Here is a 20,527-nt window from a genome sequence, read left to right on the forward strand (position 1 = left end):
GCTCTTTCGAAAGAGCCTATAACATCCAGTATCACAGCAAAAAATCCGATGGTAAAATCGCATGCAAAAGCATGCACATCACCTTCGTCAAAATAAACATTTAATATTACACACTGCATGTACATTTTTGCAAACACAAAAAAAGTTGCAACCGACGGGATTCAAACCCAGCACCAACAGTAAGGACTGGCGCCTTAGCCCACTCGGCCATCAGACCGATGAAAAGCTGTAACGATAAACGCATGTATGAGCTTGACATTTCGGTCAAGTAGGTTTCCTATACTGATGGGCTACAAATTTCAAGGTGTAAAATCAAATAAAATTGCACAAAATAATGCAATATTTATTTTACACCCAGGTCTTTTACACGCAGCTGGATTACTACTTTTTTAGCTGTGTAGCCTTATGTATGGGACAAACTTAAAATGCGTTTTCCTCAGCTTGCTGTTTTTGCATATGGGACATTTATGCGAACATGGGCAGTACACCCAAAGGAAAATTATATCTCAAAATCTGCAACAGTGGATTTGCTGCAGAAAATGTAACATTTTATAACTTTTTTTTTGCAGCAGGCCCATGGATCATTTTTGCCTGCGTGTAAACATTTCAGCGATCTGCAGTTCTCACCAACACATATAATGCTGGCCCGTGGTAGCGTGTAGGATCAATTATCAAGAAGTTGGGGGTTCAATCCTCGTTCTACCAAGGGTTTTTTTTTTGTGAAATACAACCAAAAAGCCGTCGGTAATGTCGATAATTGTCGGTAACGGGCAAAAATGTCATACCCCTATATCGCAAAAAATGCATTAGGACAGTTTTCATGCAGATTCTGATATACTTTCATGCCGCCATGCATCACAATCATGCGACCGCCGTTTGGGTGTAACAATTATCTTTCGTTTAATTGGTATTGTTCATAAATTTCCACCCACATTATTTATATATCAACTTATCCAGCTATTCTCAAAAAGATTCTGGGCCTACTAGATTAAAACAAAACTTCTTGTTTCCAAACATTGCAAAGCGAGTTGCAAAGTCACATAAAACAAGTAAAATCATCAAACCCAAGGTTTTCAAAAAAAAAAAAAAAAAATCAAACACTGTAAATTGACCCACAAATGGCAAACGTCGATTTAACGGATCAAATCCATTATAGAAATAAAGCCGAAACACTAGATCCTGTCGCAGCCAATAGAGGTAATACAGTCAAGACTCGATAATCCGAAGGTCTCGGAAAAATTTCACTCCAGATAATCGAACCTCGAAAAAAATATTTATTGTTAGCTTATTTTGGTTTATTTATTGAAGGGTTTTCGGTTCAAAAATCAGAAATCACTCACTCAACGCCGAATGAATCGGAAGCGTTCTTTTATTACGTACGCAAAAAACGGATTTTTAGTTCCATCCCCTCCACCCTCGTAACAAAATTTCAATGGCTGCCAGTGCCATGGCCAATCGCTTCACACAGCGAAACAAATACTTCGTGAATTTATTGGCCTACTCCGTCCGTCGACCCGAGTCACATGTATTTGATGTTGTGTTATCAACAAGATTGCAAAACATTTGTGATAACATTGTTTTTAAGCAGTATAATAAATTATCAAAATAAAACCGATCGCCGACTATTTCGAGTCAGCTTCGAGCGATAGAACACAATCGGTCTCAGTGAGCCATGCGCTGTACTGGTCGATTGGAGTGAGAGGGAGAGCAAAGAGAGAGAGTATTCAATAGCGATTGGTGTGGACATGACAAACAAACGGTACGAAATGGTCAGAGCAGTTTTTCGTCACGTTCGATTTGTGATCGCGAGTTTATAAGTCTTTTTGGAACAATCAGGACGCTTGCTCTAAAGTTATTTAAAATTTTAAAAACGTTGCTTAATCCACCTTAAGGTGGTTGGTGCCTTCCTCACATTCATGTTGTATTTTAGGTTGTATTTACAAATTAATTCATGAGTTTTATTTTATTTTATTTTTTTCATTTAATTTTTTATAATTATTGTTTTTGTTAGAACAGCAATTTTCTATTCTCCAATAACTCTCCAAAATAAAGAAGAAAAGGGGGGGGCTGTAATTGAATTTAAAAGTGCTGATATGCCAACATTAGGTGCACGATGGAATTGCATGCTGTCCCCCTAGTCTTAGTTAACAATGTCTTATGAGTTGTACAGTTAAACCTCGCATATGCAACTCATATGGGGGTTTCTTATGCGAAGCACGCATATGCGAGATACAGGGCTTATGGGATTTTGGATTTTGTTTCATGTGACTTTGCAACTCGCTTTGCAATGTTTGGAAACAAGAAGTTTTGTTTTAAATCTAGTAGGCCCAGAATCTTTTTGAGAATAGCTGGATAAGTTGATATATAAATAATGTGGGTGGAAATTTATGAGCAATACCAATTAAACGAAAGATAATTGTTATACTGCCCATGTTCGCTTAAATATCCCATATGCAAAAACAGCAAGCTGAGGAAAACGCATTTAAAGTTTGTCCCATACATAAGGCTATATACTGGATGTTATAGGCTATTTCGAAAGAGCAGACAATTTTGAGCCAAATTGCATCAATAAATCGAAATCGATGAAAATGCATATGGGACATTTATGCGATCAAGAGCAGTGTAGAGATTGCTGAAAAGGGGTCTCGCAAAAGTTCTTAGAAACATCGACTTTTTATATCCCTGAATGAACCCACCAAAAAATAAATTATTTTTATTTTTATTTTTGGAATGATCGATAACAATACTTGCAGAAATGGTGCCGCTTTTCACCATCCAGGTACAAAGCAACCCTAGTAACATTTTTAAACTTACAGGTTTTATCAGGGTTCTGGAAACCCTGATACGGCCTAAATAGGCTTTTATGGCCTACTTAAAACCTAAAATGTTACTAGGGAAGTTCGGAAACATGAATTTTACTTAAGTGTTTTGCGATACGCATGCAATGTTTATTTAATCAAGATGACTTCAACGAATTCTTGATTTGGGACTAAAACCGAATTTCCAAAGGAGGACCTAAAAGAAATGCAGTGCTTCTAAGACTTGTTTGGAGATGGAGATCAAACGAATATAGGGATCATTCTTCAAACACACCACAACAAGGAAAGTAGGTACTTTCATTTCAAATTATAAATATATTCAACAAAAATCGTTCAACATATTCGGCATTGTTGGGGTTGCTGTTGCGGTCCTCGTCAATCACTCGTCACGTCACGATGTCCTGGTCCTCATAGAGACGATGGTCTCCCATCGATACCCGTTTCGTTTTGGCACTTTCTGCACACAGGTTCACTGCATTTACCAGCCGTAATGAGCGCTGGAGTCGTCGTAGCTGACATGGGACACGGCCGCCGCTGGGGAGTAGCTCACGGTCTTGGCCGCAACAACGGGTGCAGCATGGGCGTACACTGGAGCGGCGGCGTGGGAGTACAGCGAGGAAGCATGGGCGTAGGTGGGCTCCGAGATCAAGGTCTTGGCGTAAGTCGGTTGCTGGACAATGGTCTTGGTGTAAGTGGGCTCAGCGGCCACGATGGTCTTGGAGTAGGTCGGTTCGGCGTAGATGGCCTTGGTGTAGGACGGGTGCGAGGAAACGATGGTCTTGGCAACTGGGGCGGTGTAGGCCAGCTTGGAGTACTCAACGTTCTTCACGATCGGGGCCGAGTACGAGACAGTCTTGGCAGCATGGGCGTAGACTGGAGCGGAATGGGCATAGACTGGAGCAGCATGAGCGTACACTGGGGCGGCATGGGCGTAGGTGGGCTCCGAGATCAGGGTCTTGGCATAGGTTGGCTGCTGGACGATGGTCTTGGTGTAAGCTGGCTGGGCCACAACAGTCTTCAGCAGAGGCTGGTGCTCATGGACGGCGTATTCCTTGTGGACCGGAGCGGCGTACTGGATAGCTGGGGCAGCGTAGTGAACCTGAGGCTCGGCATAGGACAGGGTCTTCGCCACCGCCAGCTTCGGGGCGTGATGCTCACGGGTGATCGAGCTATAGCTCACGGCCGAAGCCGGCGAGTAGTGCTGATGGTGATCGGCTTCGATGTATCCGGCGCTGGCCGTGGCCAGAGCGGCAAACAGAACCACCATCTGCACGGAACCGAGAAAGAAAACATCACAAGATTAGATCACTGAACACGGTCACTTTAATCAAGACAGTCCATTTGTTACGAATTGTTCAAATTCTTCCACAAAATCACTTGATCACTAGGTTCTAGGGTAATCCACTAAGTCCCCTTCTGAATCCCCGATGCGTCCTTACCTTAAACGCCATTATGTTGAAAACTTGTTGCGGAGGACCGATTTAGTCGAATTAAAGTTAACTGAAGCAATGATACAGTTGGACCGGCGTCGGTCAATATTTATACGGAAAAATCTAAACACTAAGGTGAGATACCGATCGCTTCATCTTCGCCTTCCGTTCGTCAACGTCGTCGCGTCATCGTCATCATCAACGAAGAAGAGAGGGTTAGGCTTCGGCCCCAAGGGGAGTTCGTATGGCGTCGTCGTCGTCGAAGAGGAAGAACAAAACGGGTGGACGATCGACTAATTTTATGATGTCCGGTTTCTATCATGGGGATTGCGTAAGGTCTCATAGTAATTACTGAACTTATCTCACCTTTTAAAAATAGTGTTAACCCTGCATTTTGTTTTTAATTTTGTTGTTTCTTATCGTTTTTTTCCAAATTTTATTAATATTTTGATAGCTTATAATTTTAACTTGATTTTATGTATATTTTAAGTGGAACACTTGCAAAATTTGTGTTACAAGTCTGAAACTGAGTATTTTACACCTCCAAAACCAACAACGTCCACCCCGTTTATCGCTGGCGGCCATCTTTCGATGCTGACCAACCGAAACCCCCCAATTTGAGGCTCTCTCGAGCTCGCGTGCGCCTTGCTGTCAAAGATTTTCGTGATCTTGTTAGCCACTTTGTAATGCATATATAACAATTTTATGGCGAATCAAATGCCATCGAATCCTTTAGGCTAGTTCAACAGAATGGTAGAAGAAAAAAACATCAACCTAAACGAGCGTGCCAAATCTTACACCATGTCACGCCGTGTTGTATTTTGAGTCGTATCGGCGTGAAAAAATCCGAAAATCCTAAGCCAAATTTGGAACGGTGAGGTGTGGGGCGTGTGACCTCTTGGAATAATTTCCCTGAACTGTGGCTCACTAAATTGGCTATTGAATTGGAATTCGAAAAAATGAGACACGCACCAATGTCACGCGCCACTCGCAATTCAGAGAGGTCTCTTGACCTCGGTCTTGAACAATCTGGAGGGCTTAGGTTGGCTGAAAAAAAAAGTTGTGTTAGGGGTTAAACTAGCAATTATAAGCGATCATCTTGAGCTGCTCGATACCTTAAATTGCTGCTGAAGGGGAGTGGTGATGAGTTATTTAATTGTTGTATGGAAACGGTATTGTTTGGTGCGTGGAAACATTGAAATTTAGTAAACAACCTTGTTTATTCATTCAGTTTTTGGAAATTCAGTCGTGATTCAACTTGGACCTTAACAATTGAACCCTTGTCAAAGCTGTGAGCACACTACACGGTGCTCAAAATACCGTTATTATGAAAAAAAATATGCACTCCGAGATTTTGGGGTCTATCGATTCCTTACACCATAGCGCATCTCTATGCAAAAAATAAAAACATTCGCTGATGTAGTTTTCGAGATACAGCCCTTTTAAGATGTTACATCCGATTTTTAATAAGAAAACCAAAACAATCAATACAATTTCAGCACTTTAAAGAATATGCATTTCGAGATAATGATGTTTTTTGCTTCATATGACTGTCAAGTATCTTTGGGCCAAGTTTCAGAAGGTTTGCTGATGTAGTTCTCGAGATACAGCCATTTTAAAATGTTATTTCCGATTTTTTCAAAGAAAATCCAAGAAATCAATTTAATTTCAGCATTTTAAAGAATATGCATTTCGAGATAATGATGTTTTTTGCTTCATATGACTGTCAAGTATCTCTGGGCCAAGTTTCAGAAGGTTTGCTGATGTAGTTCTCGAGATAGAGCCATTTTAAAATGTTATTTCCGATTTTTTCAAAGAAAATCCATAAAATCAATACAATTTCAGCACTTTAAAGAATATGCATTTCGAGATAAAGGTGTTTTTTGCTTCATATGACTGTCAAGTATCTCTGGGCCAAGTTTCAGAAGGTTTGCTGATGTAGTTCTCGAGATACAGCCATTTTAAAATGTTATTTCCGATTTTTTCAAAGAAAATCCAAGAAATCAATTTAATTTCAGCATTTTAAAGAATATGCATTTCGAGATAATGATGTTTTTTGCTTCATATGACTGTCAAGTATCTCTGGGCCAAGTTTCAGAAGGTTTGCTGATGTAGTTCTCGAGATACAGCCATTTTAAAATGTTATTTCCGATTTTTTCAAAGAAAATCCAAGAAATCAATTTAATTTCAGCATTTTAAAGAATATGCATTTCGAGATAATGATGTTTTTTGCTCCATATGACTGTCAAGTATCTCTGGGCCAAGTTTCAGAAGGTTTGCTGATGTAGTTCTCGAGATACAGCCATTTTAAAATGTTATTTCCGATTTTTTCAAAGAAAATCCATAAAATCAATACAATTTCAGCACTTTAAAGAATATGCATTTCGAGATAAAGGTGTTTTTTGCTTCATATGACTGTCAAGTATCTCTGGGCCAAGTTTCAGAAGGTTTGCTGATGTAGTTCTCGAGATACAGCCATTTTAAAATGTTATTTCCGATTTTTTCAAAGAAAATCCAAGAAATCAATTTAATTTCAGCATTTTAAAGAATATGCATTTCGAGATAATGATGTTTTTCGCTTCATATGACTGTCAAGTATCTCTGGGCCAAGTTTCAGAAGGTTTGCTGATGTAGTTCTCGAGATACAGCCATTTTAAAATGTTATTTCCGATTTTTTCAAAGAAAATCCATAAAATCAATACAATTTCAGCATTTTAAAGAATATGCATTTCGAGATAATGATGTTTTTCGCTTCATATGACTGTCAAGTATCTCTGGGCCAAGTTTCAGAAGGTTTGCTGATGTAGTTCTCGAGATACAGCCATTTTAAAATGTTATTTCCGACTTTTTTAAAGAAAATCTATTTAATCGGCGTTAAAAGTCGGAACTAGCAAATTAATTCGGCTGTTCCTCGAAAACAACATCAGCAAACCTTCTGAAACTTAGCCCAGACATGCTTGACAGTCATATGAAGCAAAATTCATCATTATCTCGGATTGCATATTCTTACAAATGCTGAAATTGTATTGATTTTATAGATTTTCTTTGAAAAAATCGGAAATAACATTTTAAAATGGCTGTATCTCGAGAACTACATTAGCAAACCTTCTGAAACTTGGCCCAGAGATACTTGACAGTCATATGAAGCAAAAAACACCTTTATCTCGAAATGCATATTCTTTAAAGTGCTGAAATTGTATTGATTTTATGGATTTTCTTTGAAAAAATCGGAAATAACATTTTAAAATGGCTGTATCTCGAGAACTACATCAGCAAACCTTCTGAAACTTGGCCCAGAGATACTTGACAGTCATATGGAGCAAAAAACATCATTATCTCGAAATGCATATTCTTTAAAATGCTGAAATTAAATTGATTTCTTGGATTTTCTTTGAAAAAATCGGAAATAACATTTTAAAATGGCTGTATCTCGAGAACTACATCAGCAAACCTTCTGAAACTTGGCCCAGAGATACTTGACAGTCATATGAAGCAAAAAACATCATTATCTCGAAATGCATATTCTTTAAAATGCTGAAATTAAATTGATTTCTTGGATTTTCTTTGAAAAAATCGGAAATAACATTTTAAAATGGCTGTATCTCGAGAACTACATCAGCAAACCTTCTGAAACTTGGCCCAGAGATACTTGACAGTCATATGAAGCAAAAAACACCTTTATCTCGAAATGCATATTCTTTAAAGTGCTGAAATTGTATTGATTTTATGGATTTTCTTTGAAAAAACGGAAATAACATTTTAAAATGGCTGTATCTCGAGAACTACATCAGCAAACCTTCTGAAACTTGGCCCAGAGATACTTGACAGTCATATGAAGCAAAAAACACCTTTATCTCGAAATGCATATTCTTTAAAGTGCTGAAATTGTATTGATTTTATGGATTTTCTTTGAAAAAATCGGAAATAACATTTTAAAATGGCTGTATCTCGAGAACTACATCAGCAAACCTTCTGAAACTTGGCCCAGAGATACTTGACAGTCATATGAAGCGAAAAACATCATTATCTCGAAATGCATATTCTTTAAAATGCTGAAATTAAATTGATTTCTTGGATTTCCTTTGAAAAAATCGGAAATAACATTTTAAAATGGCTGTATCTCGAGAACTACATCAGCAAACCTTCTGAAACTTGGCCCAAAGATACTTGACAGTCATATGAAGCAAAAAACATCATTATCTCGAAATGCATATTCTTTAAAGTGCTGAAATTGTATTGATTGTTTTGGTTTTCTTATTGAAAATCGGATGTAACATCTTAAAAGGGCTGTATCTCGAAAACTACATCAGCGAATGTTTTTATTTTTTGCACAGAGATGCGCTATGGTGTAAGGAATCGATAGACCCCAAAATCTCGGAGTGCATATTTTTTTTCATAATAACGGTATTTTGAGCACCGTGCACTAATTAAAGCATTATTTATTGAGTTGTTTACAACACGTTGAGCTAGAAACTTAACTTGCTTTGAAGACATTGCGGAACTAGACGGATTTCAAATTAATGACTTCCTTTTCATGTTTGCAAGTACAAATTTCAGATTGTTGTCAAAATGTGACCATTTTCAAGAGAGGCTGTTGCAAATGTTTTTCAAAGTTTTTGTCGGGCCGAAAAATCGAGAGGCAAAAAGATTTTTATCGAAATAGAAGTCAACTTGAAACATTTAGATAGGGGAAATATGCCCATTTTAAGCCTAATAAGCGGTCGTGTTTGAATTATGCTGGATAATCTGGAGTGTTCCTTGAAATTCACTAAAACCAAGTACACCAACGAGTAGAGCAACTTTTTGTGAACATTTCTGTTTATTTTCACTTTTATTTAAAGTTATGCTATTCCTTTTACAAGCATTTAAAAAAATATTTCCCAAATGCATTGTAATCAGTAGAGTGCATTGGGCCACGCCCATTTTTCTATTTTCAGTTTATTTTTTTTCTTCAGCGCTCTTTTGGGTCTGCTTAGTGCTGCCAAAATTGATGAAATTTTAAGCGAACACTCACGAAAAGTAGCATTTATAGAGAAAGTTTCCTGGCAACACCACAAGCGCCACTGCACAGTGGGGCTAGGTAGCAATCTACCGGGACAAAATTAATAGCACTCTGGGGTTACGTCCTAGAGCTTCGGTGTCTTCAGCAAAGTTGCTCAGAAAAATCAGGGCTACATTTTGGTACTAAAATGTAGTTCCAATTTTGGCCGCATAGGTGGCTCTGAAATCTAACTTTTTCCAGTGACCTCCTAGCGAGTTGGTATCTTCGACAAAGTTGTAGATCTCGCCAAATTACGTATAGTCACGGAACATGTCAAAATTCTCAAAAATAACTGCGTAAAGTTACAGTTAGTTTAAAAAATAGTCATAATTAAGCTATGAATATTCAGTCAATCTAGCAGGAAAAAATTAATAGCGCTCTGGGGTTACGTCATAGAGATTCGGTGTCTTCAGCAAAGTTGCTCAGAAAAATCAGGGCAACATTTTGGTACTAAAATGTAGTTCCAATTTTGGCCGCATAGGTGGCGCTGAAATCTAACTTTTTCCAGTAACTTCCTAGCGAGTTGGTGTCTTCGACAAAGTTGTAGATCTCGCCAAATTACGTAAAGTTACCGAACATGTCAAAATTCTTAAAAATAACTGTGCAAAGTAACAGTTAGTTTAAAAAATAAACAAATTAGCTTGCGGGCCAAATGTACAAAATTGGTTATTTAAAAAATGAAATTACGTTATTTTCATTTAAAAGACTTTAAAATTATCTATCACTTGAAGTTTTTTTAATTTCTGTTATTTTTTGGAAATTTTTGGTATTTAAAAATAATAGAAAACAGAAAATAACATCTGTCTATCAGTTTTGTTGATTTTATTGTTTTAGGTTTTTGAAAAGGTATTTAGTTTAATGTTCTTGTGTTTTCATTGAAATTTGAGACCACTTTTAGGTGACATAAAATCTGAACAATTTATGTAGTGGCGTAATTTTATCTTTCAATCAATTGTAACGTTTTGGACGTTGTTTTGCAACAATTAGACTTTGGCCATGGTCGAGTGGAGAAATAAAAAAATTAAAAGAAATATAAAAAGTGAGATTACAAGCCAGAATTTAAACATTTCAATAAAAAAATGGTTATAAAATGTATTATACAAAAGTACTCTTGATTTGCAATCATTATTTTCAAAAAAATATAAGATTCGGCAATAAAAAAACATTTTAGCGATACTGTTCATCTAAAATTTAATTAAATTAAAATTGTTTTTGAATAAACCCGAACATGCACAAAATTATTCTTAACGCAGAGCAATTCATTTTAAATGGATTTCAGCTGACTGCACATAAGTTTCCATTGAAAGTTTGATTTTTTATTTTTTTTTTGAAAAAATATGCTCTACCTCTGATTTGGGGGTGGTGACAAAAGCATTGAAACATACAGTATGTAAAAAAAGTATGTTTACACCCTTTGGGCACTATGCACAAATTGTGATGAAACATGTAAAAAATTTAAAGTTTGACAGAAACCTAGTACCTTTTGTTCAGAAACTCATGCCGAATATTTTGCTTCAAAAAGCTCATGAAAAGATGATTTCAATAAAAAGTTATATAACAATTACTATTACAAAAATCAAAAAAGGTGCGAAAAAAATGTGTACACTTTTCGAAAAATTAACATACATAAAGTTATTTGTTGACATATCACCATAAATCCAGTCTCCCAACTCCAAATAGGCATCTTTGACTGGTTAAAAAATATTTTGGATTGAATATAAAGTTTACTAACTACTTAGTATAAATGTTTATATAACTCTGGAAATTCTATATAAAACTTATCTAAACTTTATTTTGCATACTTTTAATTTAACTACAAAATTGGAACTACATTTTAGTACTAAAATGTAGCCCTGATTTTTCTGAGCAACTTTGCTGAAGACACCGAATCTCTATGACGTAACCCCAGAGCGCTAATAATTTTGTCCTGCTAGATTGACTGAATATTCACAGCTTAATTATAACTATTTTTTAAACTAACTGTAACTTTGCACAGTTATTTTTGAGAATTTTGACATGTTCCGTGACTATACGTAATTTGGCGAGATCTACAACTTTGTCGAAGACATCAACTCGCTAGGAAGTCACTGGAAAAAGTTAGATTTCAGTGCCACCTATGCGGCCAAAATTGGAACTACATTTTAGTACCAAAATGTAGCCCTGATTTTTCTGAGCAACTTTGCTGAAGACATCGAATCTCTATGACGTAACCCCAGAGCGCTAATAATTTTGTCCTGCTAGATTGACTGAATATTCACAGCTTAATTATAACTATTTTTTAAACTAACTGTAACTTTGCACAGTTATTTTTGAGAATTTTGACATGTTCCGTGACTATACGTAATTTGGCGAGATCTACAACTTTGTCGAAGACACCAACTCGCTAGGAGGTCACTGGAAAAAGTTAGATTTCAGCGCCACCTATGCGGCCAAAATTGGAACTACATTTTAGTACCAAAATGTAGCCCTGATTTTTCTGAGCAACTTTGCTCAAGACACCGAAGCTCTAGGACGTAACCCCAGAGTGCTATTAATTTTGTCCCGCTAGATTGCCACCTCGCCCCACTGTGCACTGGTGGCCACCCTTTGTTCTTTATTTGCCTTCGTTTCTCGCTCGGTTTTCTTCAGCCTTCAATTGGAATGGGTGGTCAAAATTGAAACGTCAAAAGAAGCGCGTTTGTTTTTTTGATTGCGCTTGCTAATTATTTACATGTTTCGGGATTATTTTTCAAGTGAGTGACTAACTAATGTGCAAAAGAACATATTGCCGGTAGTTGGAAGCAATTTTATATCTTAAGCGCTTTGAAAACGTTAGCGCAAGTGAAAAGATATTAATGGCGACTTTCGTTAAGCAGTTAACTTCTCATCTTGCGTGTGGATGTGTGTGCCACCAAAATGATGAGAAATGTTCTCGCAAAATAGAAATTATGATCAAAAGTGCATTAAATTTGATCTTTTTGGCCAGTAAGTAGCATACATTTGCGTGCTTACTCGAGGCGGTGCTGTTGCTGGTAAGTTCATAGCCTAAATTGTATTTTTGGAGCTTTAATCGAGCATCAAACACTCCATATGACGAAGATAGGTGTTTGATTAGAAAGGGTATATTTCCCCTATCCAGAGTTTTTTTTGGAAAGGATCAATAAAGTATTGTCTTTCATATGTTTATAGGACCTAATAAAAAAAACTCTGGATTTGCATTTTCTGCATTGATAATAATCATATTTAGCATGTCGACGCTGTCGTGCTAACATGTCGTACGTCACTTTTTGACGTTCCGAGAAAAACGCGTTTTAATGTTTGTCCTTGAATAAACAAAAACGAGAGCACGCAATGTAAACAATAACAAACACGTTTTGTTTGGTTGAACATTCTGTGCATTGTCCTGAAGTTTGGTTGAAGTTAGTTGTCGGAGTGCCGAGTTATAATCACAAATGTTTACGGTAGTCGGTAGTGTCAAACGCGTGCTGACCTGAAATCTTTTCGGCCAATTGTCGCACATACATTATTTTTCAGGGTGTGTCAAGATAGCATAACAAGATTGAAACTTCTTTCATATGAAAAGTGACAAAAATGCACGGAGTTTTTTCGGTTTTTATTGAATATCTTAGGATTAAAATCGTTGTTTTTGGATCTGTGACGGTCAAAAGGTGAGGCATTGTGAGCTGCACAAAATTGCGTTCTAAACTCAATTTGGTCTAAAATGTACGTGCGACAAGTTAGCACGACAGCGATAATTTTAAGGTTTAAAAATCATTTGATTTTTTGTAAAATTCCGATGTACAGTACCATCATCAGGGGTGGGATTTGGTCTGGGAGAGATTATGTCATACATAGATGCTGAAATTTGTATGACCCGATGTTACCCGTGATGAAAGTACAGTACAATATTATATTATTATAATATATCATCTGGACCGGTGTTAAGAGCATTTAAAAAAGGTTTTTTTGCTCGACATTCAAAAACTTCAAAACATTATTGCATTGTTAAATTTGTTGCTGTTAAAGTTGTTTTTGATACTTTTGTCTTACAAAGAATGTGCTTGGTTGTTCAATTATCCTATCAACAAAATGTCAATTAACTTTTTTCAGATCTTTGTTTACAAAAATTAATTTAATATTGATTTTAACCCCTTCCCGCCCAGAGCAAAATCGAAATTTTTTACGTTTTTTCTTGCCATTTTTCACAGACTTGACCAAATTTGTGGAAAAATAAAAACTAGAAAAACAACATCCTAATTAACAATGTAAGGAAGAATGAGTCCATTTCGATCAATAGTTTTCGAGAAATGTCAATTTGAAGTAAAAAATAAGTGGTGCTCTGGTGCAACCATGGGCGTTAGAGGGTTAAGGAAATATAAGGACTTTGAAATTAATACTTTTGTGTTATAATTGATCTTAATAAATGGTTTTCGACCATTTTTGTTCAATTCTCTCCCTTGGCAAATTTCAAAGATGTCCATTCACCCCTCTCAATTTCATTAGGAACTTTTGTACTCAAATCCTAATTCAATTTAAATTATTCTAAATTTGAAGTTAAAATTTATTTTAAAGAGTTTGCAAGTTAACCTTGAATGTTTTCTACCATTTTTTGGCAATATTTAACTTTTTTTTGCGTTTAACCAAGGTAATGTAAAAATATTTGAAAAAATCTAGGAAAATTTGGGTTTAATTGTTATTGTTGAAAAAATATACTTTTTTCAATGTGCCATCGTTTTTTAATGCCTTTTGGAAGTAGGCATAACATTACAAAAAACTTGCATTCATATATTTTATGATGTCAAACTTGAAACAAATTAAAAATAATTGTAGCTTTATACTACCCAATTGTCTTGTTTTACCATCCCCCCTAAAAATGGGAAAATTCCTGGGGAATAAGAATAGGGGAATTCCTCACCAGTTGTGAAACCCTGATCTAAATCCATTTTAAAGTCCAGAACCAAGAGTAGCTCGTTTTGCCCCTATGTGGGCGAATTCTTAGCTGTTCTGAATCATGAAGAAACTATCAACCAGCACAATTTGGTTTTTCCCATACCCCAAATTTTGCTTTTTTCGACTGCTTTCACTTTAATTATCGTATTCATAATCGTCTCAGAGAAGACGATGATTCTCATTTAACTGTGATGCCCCAATCCAGAGAAAACTCTTTTTCATTTCACCAAAGTACTGTAAGAACCGGCTTCGATTCTGCTTCAATATCACTTTCGTATTCCAGTTCTTGTTCGTTTTCCTGTATGTCTGTACTGGACCTCAAGAGGTCTCAAGAAGTCTGGAGAAAGGAAATGTCAACGCGCGTCGGGTCGCTTACTCCTGGATGCAAAAGAGACCAACACACTTAGTCGCTGTTCTTTCTTGGGTTCTTCGCGAAGAAAAATAAAAAGTTCTTGTTTGGGGGGCCCAAGTGGGCGTCCTCGGTGGACCAGTATTTTGGCCAGCAGAAATTGGATATGTTTGAAAGTGCAAGTTCTGCGTGTACGTACGGCACAGAACGGGTCACGCTCGAGTGCTCCCTTTTTTGTCACCACCGTCTCTACCGTCGCGTTTTGGCGAAAACTGGTGGAAAACCAAAATTGTGACTGGACTCGAAATTGAGGAAGGTCATTGCAAATCTTCTTGGGCTGCGTTTTTCTTGGCGAATTTGTTGCAATGAAATCGGTTTTATATAAATATTGAGGCAGAGGCTCAGCAGGGTATCAGTGTGCAGTTCCTCGTTCCAGTGAAAACATCCAGCAACATCCCTTAAAATGGCCTTCAAGGTAAGTTGTGAATTTCTTGGTTATTCAAAGACATTGTTTTTCTGATGCCATCTTCCCGTTGCAGCTCATCGCCCTCTTCGCCACCCTGGCCTGCGCCAGCGCTGGATACCTGGAACCAGCTTACTCTTCCTACTCCGCACCGGCTCTGTCCTACTCGAGCCCCTCGTACACCTACGGATACCAGAACGCTGGACACTCCCTGGCCTACAGCGCCCCGATTGCCCGCTCCTACGCCGCCCCAGCCCTGTCCTACGCCGCTGCCCCGATCGCTCACTCCTACTCTGCTCCAGCTCTGTCCTACTCGGCCCCGATTGCCCGCACCTATGCTGCCGCCCCGATCGCGCACTCCTACTCCGCCCCTGCCCTGTCCTATGCCCGTAGCTACGCCCCTGCCCTGTCCTACGGAAACAACTACGGATACTCGTCGTACGCCGCTCCTCTGGCCACCAAGACCGTCGCCATTGCCCAGCCGGCTGCCATCGCTCATGCCGCCCCAGCTGCTGCCCTCAGCTACGCCCCTGCCCACGCCACCAGCTACACCAGCTCGTACATGAAGTACAACAGCCCGCTGATCACCTATGCCTACTAAGTTCCTAAACGTCCAACTTTCCTCCTGAACCTGCTCTTTCTTTTTTCCTTGTTGTTGATCAGCCCTATTGCAGAACGAGACCTCATGCATGCTGGCAAAGTTTATTTTGTTGAATAAATTCTTTTGCGAATAACAACTTTTTTGTTTTTTATTTCTTTTCAATGTCTCATTTTCTTCAAGTAAATCAGAAATGAAGTAGTTAGGAAATGTTTCATTTATTGGTCATCAATTGCCCAAAAGTGCCTCATCTTAATCAAAATGCAAAAAAGTTATACAGTGAATTTTGAAGAATTGACAATGGACTGTACCATTTTTTCATTGATAGTATAAATTCCAAGCAATAAATGTTTGTTTGCGAATGAATTTCTTGATAATTTTTAATAGAAAAGGGTAGATAAAAGGTACACAGCGATCCAACGTCAAGCCAGCAGGATTCATAGAAAAAGTGCTCCGATTTGGCTCAAATTTGGCAAATTTTGTGTTTAGGGTGGTCTTATTCGAAATAGTATTTTACGATTCAAACAATGTACGGAACGACTTAACCAATTTTAGCTCGCCATGCTTGAAAAGAAAGGTTATTAGTTGGGATTTTAATGAAAAATACTAAGACATCTCATAAACATAGCTGAACACACTTACAGATCTAATGAAAACTTTGTTTGATGATTTGAATATCTCGGGACCAAAGTGATCACTACTGAACATATGTTTCTTTTTTATGATTTTCAGGACATTTTACGTAACATATCCGAAAATGGTAAATATTCATTTACACTGTAAATTTTACAGGATTCTAGGATATGATTATTGAAAAAATAACGGATTTCGGTAAATTAATCAAACGCAATGTACCATCTACCATGCTTCTCCATCGAAATAAGTTCCATGTTCTTTCTTTCTGGAGACGCATGGTGCTCTATGTTCAATTAATGTAACGAAATCTGATATTATTTTTTAACTGATCATATCTCAGAATCCTAGCAATAGTCTTTAACCTATATTTCTAATATATTCTTATTTCACTTTGGAGCGTTCTCGGGGTCATATTTGAAAATAACAACCTAGAATAAACAAAAAAATTCTCATGGTTTAACTAGTTCAGTGCAATTTTTTATTGATGTTTTTGTCTACCCCTTATTTTTTTCCATAAAGGGTCTAAATATTTTTTTGCTGAAAATATCAATTTTCCTAAAACTTGTGCAATCGTTTGTAAACTTTTTAGCATACAATGTATATAATTTATTTTTGCATTGTGTTGAAGTTGGGCACTGCTAAGCTTTTCCTAAATTTTGATTTTTGGAACCATAGATCGGTTAAGTCGTTAAGCATTATGAACACAATATTTTCATAATTAGTTTTATATTTTTTAATTTTTGACGGTACAATAACTGATAAAACCATTCGAATTTTTTTAAAAAGAATATTTGAATTAGTTTTATCCGAATATAAATTTTTTGCGAGTTCCGTAAACCAAGGTTACATTGACAGCCGCGGTTTGACTTTGATAGGTTTTAGATATATCCACAAAATTAAAAACTACAATTTTAAAATTAATAATTTTGATCTAAAGAATAAAACTGCCTACCTGGGTATTTGCAGATTTAAATTATAATTTCCCTTGAATAACATGACAATTAAAACAGATGTGTAAACGAAAACAGTTAAGGATTTATAACTGTTACAAATTTTGTAATTATAGTTTTCGAGCATCGAGTACGAATAAAAATAATTGAAAAATAGGCCTCAATTAGGGCGAACAGGGACCAGAATCAATTCATAGGACAATGATTATCGGATCGAGACAGGCACAACTTGTTTTCAGCGAAAATTTTATTCAAATAATCAACATTTCAACAATCATGGCCGATCTTGAGTTCGCCGTGACTAGTGCTGGCGTCCTGTTTGCTCCCGGGAGATCTTAGTAGGCATAGGTGATTAGCGGGCTGTTGTACTTCATGTACGAGCTGGTGTAGCTGGTGGCGTGGGCAGGGGCGTAGCTCAGGGCAGCAGCTGGGGCGGCATGAGCGATGGCAGCCGGCTGGGCAATGGCGACGGTCTTGGTGGCCAGAGGGGCGGCGTACGACGAGTATCCGTAGTTGTTTCCGTAGGACAGAGCTGGAGCGTAGCTACGGGCATAGGACAGGGCAGGGGCGTAGCTGCGGGCGTACGAAAGGGCAGGGGCGGCGTACGAGTGAGCAATCGGGGCAGCGGAGTAGGACAGAGCAGGGGCGGCGTAGGAGGTAGCGATTGGGGCAGCGGTGTAGGACAGGGCTGGAGCGGAGTAGGTGCGGGCAATCGGGGCGCTGTAGGCCAGGGAGTGTCCAGCGTTCTGGTATCCGTAGCTGTAGGCTGGGCTCGAGTAGGCCAGAGCCGGAGCAGAGTACGAGCTGTAGGCTGGTTCCAGGTATCCAGCGCTGGCGCAGGCCACGGTGGCGAGGAGGGCGACGAACTGTGGAGAGGTTAGAAAATTGTTAGGTTAGGGTTTGAGAATAGGGTTATCTGGTCGTCGAAGTACCTTGAACATTTTGGGTAAAGTTGGTTGTTTTTGCTTGGTTTGAACGCTGAACTGCAAGTGATGTCCTACCGATGCTCAACGCCAATATTTATATCAAAAGTACCCAAACTTATTTAATCCATCTAGTTTTTCAGTGCCGAAATCAACGACGCGTATCCCGATTTACCGCAAAGCTTTTCTGATGTCCTTGCAGAGCTTAACTCGTCGTTATTTATGGTTCACCATTTGGTTCCTTTTCCCAGGCATGTAGTTCACACGACGCTATCTGGCAACAACTTTTTCGGCTTTTGCACAAAATTAATCCGCATCAATGCATTCTGGATCGTTTGCGTCCAAGACCTACCCCATTAGCGGGACTAGTTGCTTAAGCAAATGCCACGCGTCTCCACCTTGGCGCCACCAGAGCGATTCCAACGGGAGTAAGCGACGAGCTTTCTGCATCGTTTGCGCCCACGTGTAAAGTAGATCGTCTGCAGCGATATCAAGGTGGTCTCGGAGGTGGTGGAAGTCGGGCACTCTGGCTGGTTAAAAGAAAACGACAAGACCCACCGTCACCTTGAACTTTAGAGAGTCGTCGTCGTTGAGACTTGGGTATCACAAGTTTGCTTTGAGGTAGCAATCTGGTGGAGTTGTTGTTGTTTCGACCTGATGTAGAGATCCAAGCAAACTTGTTGTTTTGATATTAGGGCTTCGGTAGCCCTAAGCTGCCTTATCCAATCTGATCAATTCATAGGGTGAGGAATGTGGTTAATATTTTTATGAGGTGCTGAGTTTTGAATTTGTCTGCGTGGGGTAATTTGATTAATTTTAGGAATTTCAAATCAAATGTGTTGATTGACCCTCCATGGGGTCAATATGTGTTCAAAAATCTTAATTTGGGCTTTTAGTGATGTAATAATTGGATTAATTTGCGGTAGCTTTAATGGATTCCAGTTTTCGGCGAAGAAGTAGAAAAAAGCAGAAACCCGGGATAGTGGATGGCAACGAAAAATCGCACTTACTCACCAAATGAATGAGTGTACTTTCAATCTGGTGCTGTTGATCAATTGGACGACTATTTACTGGATCACAAGGACGCTCATGTTGCATGGAAAACGTTGGTAACTTCCGTCGGTGAGTGGGTTGCTTGGAAAATGGAAACTCTATTTGGATATAAATATTGGCGGTGAGCATCAGTAGGATATCACTTGCAGTTCAGCTTTCAAACCAAGCAAAAACAACCAACTTTATCCAAAATGTTCAAGGTACTTCGACAACTTGCAAACCATATTCTCAAATCCTAACCTAACAATATTCTAACCTCTCCACAGTTCGTCGCCCTCCTCGCCACCGTGGCCTGCGCCAGCGCTGGATACCTGGAACCAGCCTACAGCTCGTACTCTGCTCCGGCTCTGGCCTACTCGAGCCCAGCCTACAGCTACGGATACCAGAACGCTGGACACTCCCTGGCCTACAGCGCCCCGATTGCCCGCACCTACGCCGCCCCGGCCCTGTCCTACGCCGCTGCCCCGATCGCTGCCTCCTACGCCGCCCCTGCCCTGTCCTACGCCGCTGCCCCGATTGCTCAATCGTACGCCGCCCCTGCCCTTTCGTACACCCGCAGCTACGCCCCGGCCCTGTCCTATGCCCGTAGCTACGCTCCAGCTCTGTCCTACGGAAACAACTACGGATACTCGTCGTACGCCGCACCTCTGGCCACCAAGACCGTCGCCATTGCCCAGCCGGCTGCGATCGCCGCCCCAGCTGCCGCCCTGAGCTACGCCCCTGCTCACGCCACCAGCTACACCAGCTCGTACATGAAGTACAACAGCCCGCTGATCGCCTATGCCTACTAAGATCTCCCGGGAGCAAACAGGACGCCAGAACTAGTCACGGCGAACTCCAGATCGGCCATGATTGTTGAAATGTTGATTATTTGAATAAAATTTTCGCTTAAAACAAAACTAAAAGTATTTTCTTTTGAAATTGTTAAATGTTGCTTTGTTAAAGTCAAAAATCATATTATTTTAATTTTCCATCTTCCCTGATCATCCAAAATATTATAATTTATCCTTCAATTTCCATAACTATAATTTCGTAGCATTTATCACTTAAAGTCTTGTTCAAATTTTAGTTTACGTCCAACTGGAGTTCAACTCCATCCATAGAATTAGTTTCGCAGCCCAATAGCTTCCTGTTTACGAGGCACTAAAACGCTCGCGACTTATTTCTAGCCGCGACAGCTAAGCCTAGCTCTTCCGGATAATCCGCAAATCGCTTGTGGCTACTGCCCCTCCATGGAAGGTCAAAGGCGTATTCGGTTGGTAACGGATCGTTTGGTCCGAATAAATGTCAATGTGGAGAGCGGCTTTCAATGGAATTTTAGATTTTTGAGCCGCCC

The 20,527-nt window shown here is 38.9% G+C and overlaps 4 protein-coding genes across 4 annotated transcripts; 2 read left to right on the forward strand and 2 right to left on the reverse strand.

Moving 5' to 3' along the window:
- Nucleotides 1-3,114: 3,114 nt before the first annotated feature.
- LOC120429507 (larval/pupal cuticle protein H1C-like) lies at nucleotides 3,115-4,415 on the reverse strand. The gene is made up of 2 exons (XM_039594580.2): nucleotides 4,259-4,415; nucleotides 3,115-4,086 (listed from the first exon to the last, which is right to left on the reverse strand). The coding sequence occupies exons 1-2, from the start codon at nucleotides 4,268-4,270 to the stop codon at nucleotides 3,298-3,300; spliced, it is 801 nt and encodes a 266-aa protein (XP_039450514.1). The 5' UTR covers nucleotides 4,271-4,415; the 3' UTR covers nucleotides 3,115-3,297.
- Nucleotides 4,416-14,892: 10,477 nt separating this feature from the next.
- On the forward strand, nucleotides 14,893-15,768 carry LOC128092292 (cuticle protein 16.5-like). Its single transcript, XM_052708325.1, has 2 exons — nucleotides 14,893-15,043; nucleotides 15,108-15,768. Exons 1-2 carry the CDS (start codon nucleotides 15,032-15,034, stop codon nucleotides 15,630-15,632), a joined length of 537 nt encoding a protein of 178 aa, XP_052564285.1. The 5' UTR covers nucleotides 14,893-15,031; the 3' UTR covers nucleotides 15,633-15,768.
- A 1,714-nt stretch (nucleotides 15,769-17,482) lies between these two features.
- Nucleotides 17,483-18,290, reverse strand: LOC120428759 (cuticle protein 16.5-like). The gene is made up of 2 exons (XM_039593845.2): nucleotides 18,148-18,290; nucleotides 17,483-18,081 (listed from the first exon to the last, which is right to left on the reverse strand). The coding sequence occupies exons 1-2, from the start codon at nucleotides 18,154-18,156 to the stop codon at nucleotides 17,551-17,553; spliced, it is 540 nt and encodes a 179-aa protein (XP_039449779.1). The 5' UTR covers nucleotides 18,157-18,290; the 3' UTR covers nucleotides 17,483-17,550.
- A 957-nt stretch (nucleotides 18,291-19,247) lies between these two features.
- Nucleotides 19,248-20,090, forward strand: LOC120428769 (cuticle protein 16.5-like). The gene is made up of 2 exons (XM_039593855.2): nucleotides 19,248-19,391; nucleotides 19,458-20,090. Exons 1-2 carry the CDS (start codon nucleotides 19,383-19,385, stop codon nucleotides 19,980-19,982), a joined length of 534 nt encoding a protein of 177 aa, XP_039449789.1. The 5' UTR covers nucleotides 19,248-19,382; the 3' UTR covers nucleotides 19,983-20,090.
- Nucleotides 20,091-20,527: the final 437 nt, after the last annotated feature.

Source organism: Culex pipiens, chromosome 2 (genome assembly GCF_016801865.2).
Source record: "Culex pipiens pallens isolate TS chromosome 2, TS_CPP_V2, whole genome shotgun sequence".
Taxonomy (NCBI): domain Eukaryota; kingdom Metazoa; phylum Arthropoda; class Insecta; order Diptera; family Culicidae; genus Culex; species Culex pipiens.